The sequence below is a fragment of the Scaptodrosophila lebanonensis genome, unplaced genomic scaffold (genome assembly GCF_003285725.1).
Source record: "Scaptodrosophila lebanonensis strain 11010-0011.00,11010-0021.00 unplaced genomic scaffold, SlebRS2 tig00000168-arrow-arrow-pilon, whole genome shotgun sequence".
Lineage (NCBI taxonomy): Eukaryota > Metazoa > Arthropoda > Insecta > Diptera > Drosophilidae > Scaptodrosophila > Scaptodrosophila lebanonensis.
The window spans coordinates 882371-894128 of record NW_022060601.1 but is presented as its reverse complement, the minus strand read 5'-3'; the positions used below and the strand labels follow the sequence as shown (position 1 = coordinate 894128).

The 11758-nt window shown below is 38.2% G+C and overlaps 1 protein-coding gene across 1 annotated transcript; it reads left to right on the top strand.

The window, feature by feature from the left end:
• The first annotated feature begins 6701 nt into the window (after nt 1-6701).
• LOC115629846 (60S ribosomal protein L17) lies at nt 6702-8446 on the top strand. Its single transcript, XM_030526426.1, has 3 exons — nt 6702-6743; nt 6980-7070; nt 7731-8446. Exons 2-3 carry the CDS (start codon nt 6990-6992, stop codon nt 8208-8210), a joined length of 561 nt encoding a protein of 186 aa, XP_030382286.1. The 5' UTR covers nt 6702-6743; nt 6980-6989; the 3' UTR covers nt 8211-8446.
• The last annotated feature ends 3312 nt before the right edge of the window (nt 8447-11758 follow it).

The window sequence follows — 11758 nt, the reverse complement described above, 5'->3', positions numbered from 1 at the left end:
CAAGAACAAAAATGTAACGGACTACTGAACAGTTTTTTGTCAAGAACAGAAAATGTTCATTTAAATACCTCAAATGTCTTCCTACTGGTAACTTATAAGGTGAAAACATATGGGTAGGTTATGCACACACAAAATAAATACAATTGGAAACATTATGTTGAGCCGGGTTAAGACGGGCAATAGCTGCTAGTACATACATATGTATGTCTGCAATATTCTAGAGTTGGACACGGGCCGTGTTGTCGATGTGTACACGCGAGTTAGACTGTAGCGTTCTATCTTGTTTGAAATTGGTCTTGGAGCTTGAATTATTGGGGTTTTAATATTTTTTCAGTATTTTTCAAATGGAAAGTTTGTGTTATTAATGTTGTTGTCCGTAATCAACATTACTATATCTACAAATTGGCATTCAACGATTTTCGAAATATAGAAATATGTTTTTTACTTGCGATATGCAGAAACAAGGGCGTACGCGGGGGGGGGGGGGGGGGGGGGGGGGGGGGCAGGGGGGTCCGTTGCCCCCCCTAGAAAAAATTTTTTCATATAAAGTCGACCACACGTTCATTATTATGACGCACTATTTCGCCTTAAGATGGATCTGCGTTGGATTTGTTGAAGTTTTTTCATCGATCATATGCATAAATTATTATAGCCTGTACCCAAAGGGTGAAAGGCTATACTAGTTTTGTGCGCATGTATGTAACATGGCGTGGCAGACCCCACAAAGTATATATATTCTTGATCAGGATGAGAAGCCGAGTGGATATAGCCTTGTCCGTCCGTCCGTCTGTCTGTCCGTCTTTCCGTATGAACGCAAGGATCTCAGAAAGTATAAGAGCTAGAATAACCAAACTTGGTTTCCATATTCTCCTAAGACCGAGAAAGTACGAGTTTGAGTTTTTTTTCGATGCACCCCCCCCCACTACCACGCAATTCGTGTTTTTACTTATAACTTCCGTAATTCTCGGAATTTTGAAATCAATTTTGGCAGGTACATCCAGTTAGTACTAATGTGTCCGTGTGCCAAATTTCATCATGATAGGTCAATTCTGAAGAAAGTTATAGCCATAAGTAAAATCGCTGCTCATGCGCTGCCTGCAGCTCTGTCGGCAGCGCTGCCCGCAGCTGTTGTTGTTGTTGCTGCTTTGGTTCAACTTTGTGCTGCATACAAACACGCATAGGTACGTGATGTAAATGTATGCTTTTAAAATTGAACATAAACATGTATTCTAATTTAATTTAATTAATTAATTCATTTTTTTTAATAATTTAATTTTTTTTTTAATTTTTCTTTTTTGTGGAGTGTACAGGCTATTTTACTGTCGGGCTTGCTCGACTGTAGCGTTCTATCTTGTTTTTTAAATGCATCGGGCATTATTTAATCAAAATTTTAATTTTTTGGTCCCCCCATTTGGTGAAAGCTGGCTACGCCCTTGTGCAGAAACAATAAATAACAAAGAGCGCAAAATATCAAACAGTTGGGGACATCACATAAACACATACAGTGACACACTCACAGGCACAAACAGAGATGGACAAAATCGGTGCTCTTTATTGTTCGTAGCACATTGCTGCACTGCGTTCACACGAGTTCCGTGTTTCAATTCCAATTTCGTGCATGTTCGTGTTGAACGAAAAGACACGAACATGAAAATGCGATGGAAACAAAAACAACACCATCAAAATATAATTTTAAGTTAGGAAGTACTCTAATATTTATTCCAGTTTTTTGCACAAAGTCTATCTTAAAACATTGTGTTATTTATATTTATTTTATTGTTAAAAAAAAAACAATGTTAGCCACATTTACATAAAATAAATTAATATTTTACGAAAAAGTAATATTATGTACATACATCGGACCTTAAAATTGGACTACCATATACACATGTATACATATGTATTCTGAAGAATTCTGGGATACATTAAGCGTTAAGCTTATTCCGTGAATGTATTCTTGCGATTTACAAAAGCAGAAACACGCCTTTTACACTCACAACATTCATATTCAAACAAGTAAAAAAGCTAAAGTCGGGTGTACCGACTTTGAAATACTCTGTACACATGTTTACAATAATTATAGAAAATAAAAAAATTAAGAAAATTAAAAAAAAAAAATTTTGATCGATTTTACCTTTCTCGGTATTCGAACTCACGTAAATGGTGTATAATTGCACATTTACATAGCAATTGCGTCTGTGTGAGTGTATGTATGCCTATGCGCATCAATTCGTGTCTGTGTAAACATGTATGCAGTTAACCAAAGCACCAACATCAATAACAGTCGCGGGCAGCGCTTGAGCAGCGCTGCAGCAGCAAATATATTTATGGCTATAACTTCTTGTTAAATCGGTCTATCATGGTGAAACTTGGCATACGGTCTAATTGGGGGTATTTGCACATTTTAGTTCGAAATTCCAAGAATTACGGGAGTTAGAGAAAATCGCGATTTGCATGGGAGAGTGGGGAGGGTAGAGAGGGAAATTCCAAAATACACATTTTCTGCGTATTCACACAAAATTCTTGGACTAAAATTTGGTGTTCCTAGGTCTTATAGTCTCCGAGATATAGGCGATTATAAGAATGGAAAATCGGGAAAACCCCCATAGGGGGGAAGTGGGGGGAAAATCAAAAAAATAAAACAAACTCGTATAGAATACACACATAACGCATCTTTGTGCAAAATTTTGTGTCTCTATCTCTTATAGTCTCTGAGATCCAGGTGTTCATACGGACGGACAGTCGGACAGACAGACAGACAGGGCTAGATCGACTCATCTCGTCATGCTGATCAAGAATATATATACATACTTTGTGGAGTCTGCCACGCCTCCTTCTGCCTGTTACATTTTTCAGCACCCGCAAACCTAATATACTTCTGTACATTTCATGTACAGAGTATAAAAACAAGAAAGGAATGCTAAAGTCGAGCAGGCTCAACTCTTAAATACACTGTACCCACAAAAATAAATTTAATTAATTAATTAATTAAATTAAATTAATTAACTTAATTAATTAATTCAATTCCAAGAATTACGGGAGTTATAGAAAATCGTTAAAAAGGGGGAGTGGGGGGTGGATCAGAAAAAATGAACAAACTCGTCCTTTCTCGGGCTTAGGAGAATCTGTATGCCAAGTTTGGTTATTCTAGCTCTTATACTTTCGGAGATCCTTGCGTTCATACAGACAGACAGACAGACGGACAGACAGACGGACATGGCTATATCGACTCGGCTTGTCATGAAGTAAAATCGCTGCTCATGCGCTGCCTGCAGCTCTGTCGGCAGCGCTGGTCGCAGCTGTTGTTGTTGCTGCTTTGGTTCAACTTTGTGCTGCATACATATACGCATAGGTAAGTGATGTAAATGTATGCTGTTAAAACTGAACATAAACATGTATTCTAATTTAATTAAATTCATTCATTCATTTTTTTTAATAATTTAATTTTTTTTTTTTTTTTTTAATTTTTTTTTTGTGGAGAGTATAGGCTATTTTACTGTCGGTCTTGCTCGACTGTAGCGTTTATCTTGTTAAAAGCTCGTTTTCCCCAATTTGGAGCTAGAATTTTCCAAAAGCCTTTCTTAGTGTGCTCCTACACTATGATGGATACTATGAAAGGATACTTGAGTCCAAATTTCATCTTCTACCGTTTGGGCTGTGCGTTGATCACCAATTAGTCAGGACAAACTGTTTTATATGTAGAGATAACGCAACGTTTTAATATAGACTATGTGCAAAAAAGGGGAATAATTATAAGGGTATATCCTAATTTTAAATTCACATTTGGGTCTTTTCGTGCCATATTGAGTCAATACGGTCACGCACAAACTCGGGATATGAAACACGGCACTCGTGTCAATGCCGTGCAGCGATGAGCCACGATCAAAAAGCACTGACAATTCTCATCTCAATTTGCTAGAGTAAAACTTCGATAGTTGAAGCCACCGATACCATTAAAATATCGAAGTTTGAATGCAATAAGCAGAATATTTAAATAATAAAATCTAATTATTTATTGAGATCAATAAGAACAAATCATATACATACATACATCTGCCCGCAATGCAACGCAGAATATGCGTAGCTCCGTTATTCGGTTTCTGCTTTACTATCGCTTACGCAGTCGTTGCCTAGCGACGGTAACTGTAAACTTTTGGCGTTTTCCCTTTGCAATTAACATTAAATGGTCACAACGAAAGAAGAAGAGCGAGCTAATGACTTGCAGTTGTTGTTGTTTTTAGAGCATTATTTTTTTTTACAATCAAACAACTGTGTTCGATTGCCCAATGTATACACTAATACGAATGTACATACATACTATATTAATACACAGGCATACAAACATACATACATATGTATGTATGTTTCTCTTTAATTTTTCAACTGTACGTAGAGAACCGCACACATATACACGAACTGTTGCTTGTTGTGTGTGTGAGTGTGTGTATGTGATGTCCCCAACTATTTGATATTTGTTGTTGCTGCATAAAGGTATTAATGAAAACCCTAATGCCAAATGCACTAAACAAAGAAAAAATTACTGTTAAAAATGTTATATAATTTGCAATTAATGTGTATGTATACTTAGTTGTCCCCAACTGTTTGATATTTTGTATTGTTTGTTCTGCCTGCTTTTGTAAAATGCATATTTTGAAAATCCTTGAATGCAAAGTTGTAGATTAAGTTACGTAGATTACATTACCCAAATTTTAAATCGATCGGACTAATTTTATAACACAAACTTTTCAATTGAAATAGTGAATAAATATTAAAACCCCAATAATTCAAGCTCCAACACAAATTTCGAAAATCTAAGTATGCAATTTTGTTTGTTTTCTTTAATTGATTTTAGAAACTAAGTTTGGAGCTACTTTTCCCCCCTTTGGAGCTAGAATTTTCCAAAATCCCTTCTTAATCCACAATTACAGTATGATAGGATACTTGACCCCAAATTTCAGCTTTCTAGCTCTTACCGTTTGGGCTGTGGGCTGTTGACGCGGTTTCCTTTTGTGCCCCAAGAAAACCCCAAAATTTCAAGCTCCAACAAAAAATTCAAAAAACTGAGGATGCAGTTTTCTTTGTATTCTTTTATTGATTTCAGAAACCAAGTTGTATGTCGATCGGCTAAAAAATGCGGATTTTTCAAACAAACTTTGGAGCTCGTTTCCCCCCTTTGGAGCTCCAATTTTCCAAAATCCCTTCTTAGTAAGCACTTACATTATGACAGGATACTTGAACCTAAATTTCTTTACTTTTACCGTTTGGTCTTTGGGGTGTTGATTGTGTTTCAATTTTTCCAAGGAAAACCCCCCTTTTTTCATGCCCCAGGAAAAATGGTGAAAAACCAAGTATACAGTTTTTCTTGTATTCTTTTTGAGAGTATACAAACTAAGTTTGAAGTTAATTGGATGAAAATTGTAGATTTTTCATACAAACGTTGGAGCTCGTTTTCCCCCCTGTGGAGCTCGAATTTTCCGAATTGCTCACTTTCACTATAAGAGGGATCTTGTGTCCAAATTTCAGCTTCCTAGCTCTTACCGTTTGGGCTCTGCGTTGATTGCCAATCAGTCAGTCAGTCAGTCAGGACAAACTGTTTTATATATATAGAGATTTTGTGGGGTCTACCACGCCTCCTTACATATATTCGCACAAAACAAATATATCCCTTTACACTTTGGGTGAAGGGGGCATAACTGCACATTTATATAGAAGTTGTGTCTATGTGAGTCTATGCGTGTGGCTGTGCAAAGCAGTAACAGCAGCTGCGGCCAGATAGAAATTATACGGTAGAAATTATATTTATTGCTATAACTTCCTTTCAAATTGACCTATCAATTTGAAACTTGGCATACGGACACATAATGGAGGCATTTGCCTAATTTGATTGAAAAATTCCAAGAATTAAGGGAGTTATGAAAAATATGGAATTGTGAGGGAGGGGGTGGGGGAAATTTCTGAAATACACATTTTCTGCGTATTCTTGGACTAAAATTTGGTATATCCAGCTCATATGGTCTCCGAGATATACAAAAGGCGTTTCCAAAAATATCGCAATAGGGGAGTAAATCAAAAAATCAAACTCGTATAGCGTACACACATAGGGCATCTGTGTGGTGTCTTTATATCTCGTAGTCTTTATATCTCGTAGTCTCTATATCTTGTAGTCTCTATATCTTGTAGTCTCTGAAATTCAGTTGTTCATATTTTTTTTAATTTTCCTTTTTTGTGGAGAGTACAGGCTATTTTACTGTCGGACTTACTGGACCATAGCGTTCTCTCTTGTTTGTTTTTATAAGCTCGGTCGCAATCAGGACTCTGCTTGTGCGTCTGGCTGACGTCTTTTACCAAAACATAACGGAAAGAGCACTGGGAGCCGAAAGAGCCACTATAACGTGTGGTCTACCAGTTTTCGTTCTCGGCGTTACAAACTTAAACAGTAGGAACTAAACAAATGCAGTTAATACTCTTCAATTAATAACGTTTGATGGGTGTGCCCGGTGCCAATCGTAAGAATTGAAGTAGTCTTTAATTCACAGCCAAAACTGAATTTTAAATTAAAGTAACATCAACCGCCAAAGCAAACATAGTTGGAGGCTGACTGCTACAGCACTGGCATCCAGCTGCAAGCTGTTGACATTGACAGATAGAGCAGGGTTGTTTTTCTATCAGCTTTCCTCAATAATCGAGCATTGCCACCATCGCTGTCAAATAGTTCTTTTCCGGTTTTGTAAACGACGAAGGAGGTACGCTGACGGTTAAAGTATTATATTAATTTTGGAACATCGCAAATTGTGAAATGTTTAATTACAAAAGCCGCGTAAAATATGACGAAAGCATAAATTTAGTACACGCAGCTTATTATTTTATGTATAATTTGCGAAAACATACCGAAAAATAACTCATTTGAAAACTGTTTTTTTTTCTGTGGCTGCAAGTAATTGTGCGTCTAATTGTGATGTGCTATTTCCTTCATTTGTAGATATTGAACAATGGGCCGTTACTCACGTGAACCAGAGAACGCCACCAAGTCATGCAAGGCACGCGGTCCCAACCTACGTGTGCATTTTAAGGTAAGTTGTGTGAGGCGCCGACTGACGCCGTAGGAATTATTGATATTGCTATGCGAAAGTGTGCTTATGGAGGGATGTGCAACTAAAATCGGTATTTGGTTGCTTTTCTGCAGCATTTTACCTTTGCAAAGTTGCTAGACGAATTTTTGCTTATTTGGACAAGTATCAGCTGAACGCACTGATTACTCAGTGCGTTCATCTTAATCTTGTGCACATCTAAATAACCGAAAAATAAACCAAACAACTTGGGTGGAGAAATTTGGGCACAATATTTAAAACTATGATAGTTGAATATCCAAATTGATTGTTACAATTATTGTGCCTAAATCAAAATTGCCAGCCATGGAAAAACAGCGACGTGAATGCTTTCATTGCGCACGCCTCTACCTGTTCCGTGGCACATATCAGCTCCCCTTACGTTGTGCAGCGTTTTTATTTCTTATGTTTGTTTCGCACTATGTTATATGTAGATCGAATAGACTTACATTCGATTATTGAAACATTTGTGCCATATCCAAATTCCAGTCACTGAAAAACAGCGGCGTGGATGCCTTAAATGCACACGTTTCTACCTGTTCTGTGTCACAAGGCGACCTTAGATTACTTCATTGCTGAGTCGGTTCAACATACATTGTTCTAACCATATTTTATCGTCCACAGAATACACATGAAACTGCACAGGCCATCAAGCGTATGCCACTACGTCGTGCCCAACGTTTCCTCAAAGCTGTCGTCGACCAAAAGGAGTGTGTACCCTTCCGCCGTTTCAATGGTGGTGTTGGCCGTTGTGCTCAAGCCAAGCAGTGGAAGACCACACAGGGTCGTTGGCCAAAAAAGTCCGCCGAGTTTCTGCTGCAGTTGCTGCGCAATGCTGAGGCCAATGCCGATTACAAAGGCTTAGATGTTGACCGTCTGGTGGTGGACCATATTCAAGTGAACCGCGCTCAGTGTCTGCGTCGCCGTACATACCGTGCTCACGGTCGCATCAATCCGTACATGTCGTCGCCGTGCCACGTTGAGGTTATCCTAACTGAAAAAGAGGAGGTCGTGGCAAAGACTAACGATGATGAGCCCACAAAGAAGAAGCTTTCCAAGAAGAAGCTGCAACGTCAAAAGGAGAAGATGTTGCGTTCTGAATAAAATGTATTCTGCGGTGGCCCCCAGCCACCCAGCATATGTCTTGTAATGAAACAATTTTTTTTTACAACTAAAATATGCGTGTGTGTGTAGTATCAGTTGTAGAAGTTGGCGAATACAACATCAACGACTCGAGAATTCAATGTAACTTTTTTTTTTGCTAGGTCTTAGGATGTGTATTTAGAACATGAGCGTTTCCCGTAGTCTCGGAATAAAGATAATAGTTTTTATTTCATAAACTTTTAAGCTTGAATGGAATATCCTACTGGTCTGGCTGATTACCATGAATCCTGACATTCAGCACGGATTGGAATAATAAATGTTTCTTTTAGAAAGAAGAGAAGGGAATAGTAAATGTGTGGAAGGTGTCATTTTACATGAATTAGGGGCGTAGCTATTAACCTTACCTTGTGCAGCTAGTGCTCTGTCGACATAGAGCGGCAAAATTTGTTATACTAGGTGCTAGGTTATATGTTAAGAATGTAAGCGTTCCCCATAGTGTCAGAATAAAGCTATTAGGTTTTATTTTCCTAACCTTTAAAGCTTGGCTCATGACAGTACCGACTCATGCATGTCGGTATGTAGTATTATTGTAAAAAGCTATTGGCATAAAATAATTTGCACGTAATGCCCATTAGGCATCAAAGCTACAGTGCATAATTTTGACAGTCTTGCCAGGTAAGAGAATTAAGAGGCATTTCGAATCCTTATCTGAAAAAAGGCTTACACAATTTTTAGTAGACTGTACATTTGATTTGCGGGAGGTGAAGTGTGTAACAGGCAGGAGCTTGTTTTTTAAATAGATTTTTAAAATGTCTTGCGTATGTCATGCGTAGCAAGGGCGTACACTGGTCAACTGCCTAAAATGTCTCTATATGAAGCCAATACATTATTATGGCGCACTATTTCGTCTTAAAATGGAACTGAGTTGGATTTGTTGAAGTTTTTCTCTTGATCATATGCAACAATTATTATTTTCCCGCATCGTGCATTATTTAATCATAATTTTTGGCCCCCGCCCCCCTTTGGGAAAAGCTGCATACTCCCTTCCGTAGCGGCATTCAAACTATCTATATATAAAACAGTTTGTCCTGACTGATTGGTGATAAACGCACAGCCCAAGCGATAAAATCTAGGAAGTTGAGATTTGGCCTTTAGTATCCTTTCATAGTGTAGGTGCCCAATAAGGGATTTGGGTAAATTCGAGCTCCAAAAGGGAGAAAACATGCTCCAACGTTTGTATGAAAAATCTACAATCTTCAAACTTAGTTTGTATACTCTTAGAAAAATTAGAAAAAAAAACTGCATACTTAGTTTTTGGACAACGCGTCAACAGAAACAGTAAGACTAGAAAGCTGAAATTTAAGGTCAAGTATCATAGTGTAGGTGTGCACTAAGAAGGGATTTTTGAAAATTCGAGCTACAAAGGGGGGAAACCGAGCTCTAAAGTTGGTTTGAAAAACCCATATCATTCAACCGATCGACTTTCTAAAATCAAAAGAACACAAATAAAACAGCATACTCGGTTTTTATACTCCGTACATGAAATGTACAGAAGTATATTAGGTTTGCGCGAGCTGAAAAATGTAACAGGCAGAATGAGGCGTGGCAGACCCCACAAAGTATATATATTCTTGATCAGCATGAGACGAGTCGATCTAGCCCTGTCTGACCGTCCGTATGAACACCTGGATCTCAGAGACTATAAGAGAAAGAGACACCAAATTTTGCACAAAGATGCCTTATGTGTGTACGCTATACGAGTTTGTTCTTTTTTTTTGATTTTCTCCCCTATGGGGTTTTCCCGATTTTCCATGCGTATAATCGCCTATATCTCGGAGACTATAAGACCTAGGAACACCAAATTTTAGTCCAAGATGCCTTGTGTGAATACGCAGAAAATGTATATTTTGGAATTTCCCTCCCTCCCTTAAATAAATATTCTTTATTATTATTTATTATATTAAATAATTAATTCAATTTTGTTTAATTTAATTTAAAAAATTTTTTTTTTAATTTATCTTTTTTGTGGAGAGTACAGGCTATTTTACTGTCGGGCTTGCTCGACTGTAGCGTCTCTCTTGTTATACCCTGTACCCGTAGGGTATAAAGGGTATATTAGGTTTGTGCAAAGTATGTAACATGAAGAAGGAAGCATCTCCGACCCCATAAAGTATATATATTCTGAATCAGCATGACGAGAGAAATCGATCTAGACATGTCCGTCCGTCTGGATGAACGCAAGGATCTCAGAAACTATAAAAGCTAGAATAACCAAAGTTGGCATCCAGATTCTCCTAGGTCCGAGAAAGGACGAGTTTATTTTTTTTTTTAATTTCCCCCCCCCCCCCCCTGCCCCCCTTCACCCGCTACAGAATTTCGTCAATAGCGTCCACATTTCAATTGCTACCTAAACCAAACTTTGCACACATAATTTATATATAATTGTCTACTGTTGTTCAAAAATATCCAATTCGGTCAATTCTAAGAAAAGTTATTAGCAAAACAAATTCTCTCCAGTACCACCCCCCAACCTGCTGCAACAAGTTCGCTCTTCTTCTTCCTCTTTTTGGGCGCATATAACTCAGTGACGGAAATTTACCTGGGTACAGGGTATTACACTGTCGGGCTTGCTCGACTGTAGCGTTCTCTCTTGTTTTTTTATGAGTCCGTATGCCAAGTTTCATTACGATAGGTTAGTTATTAAGAAAGTTATAGCCATACATATATATTCTCTGCCGGAGCTCTACCCGCAGCCTATTGCATATTTTTATACTCTGTACATAAAATGTACAAGAGTATATTTGGTTTGCGGGAGCTGAAAATAAAACAGGCAGAAGGAGGCGTGGCAGACCCCACAAAGTATATATACAAGTATTCTTGATCAGCATGACGAGACGAGTCGATCTAACCCTGTCTGTCTGTCCGTATGAACACCTGGATCTCAGAGACTATAAGAGGTAGAGACATCAAACTTTGCACAAAGATGCGTTATGTATGTACGCTGTGCAAGTTTGTTTTTTTTTTTTGATTTTCCCCCCCTATTTCTCCCTTATGGGCGTTTTCCCGATTTTCCTTCGTATAATCGCCTATATCTCAGAGACTATAAGACCTAGGAACACCAGATGCTTTTTGTGAATATGCAGAAAATGTGTATTTTGGAATTTCCCTCTCCACCCTCCCCACTCTCCCATGCAAATCGCGATTTTTCTCTAACTCCCGTAATTCTTGGAATTTCGAACTAAAATTTTGCAAACACCACCAGTTATTATGTGTCCGTATGCACACACAGAAGGAGGCGTGGCAGACCCCACAAAGTATATATATTCTTGATCAGGGTGACAATCCGTTGTTGATCCATTCACCGTGCATACGGATTCCTGTATTTTTACAGCCAATTACCTGTTCGCGCTGTTACGGGCCGAAAAAAGCCGACACATACCCATCTCTAGCATCTCAGCTAATCGCATATTTACAAGCGACTTACCGTTTGTTTTAAACGGCTGCGTCAGCTAACAACGCTACAAATGTATTCTGAAGAATTCTGGGAG

Excerpts from the sequence above, each read along its gene's own strand:
- LOC115629846 (XM_030526426.1), top strand. The coding sequence starts at position 6,990 with ATGGGCCGTTACTCACGTGAACCAGAGAACGCCACCAAGTCATGCAAG. Across the intron at positions 7,071-7,730 it reads ACCTACGTGTGCATTTTAAG|AATACACATGAAACTGCACA; the intron begins GTAAGTTGTGTG and ends TATCGTCCACAG.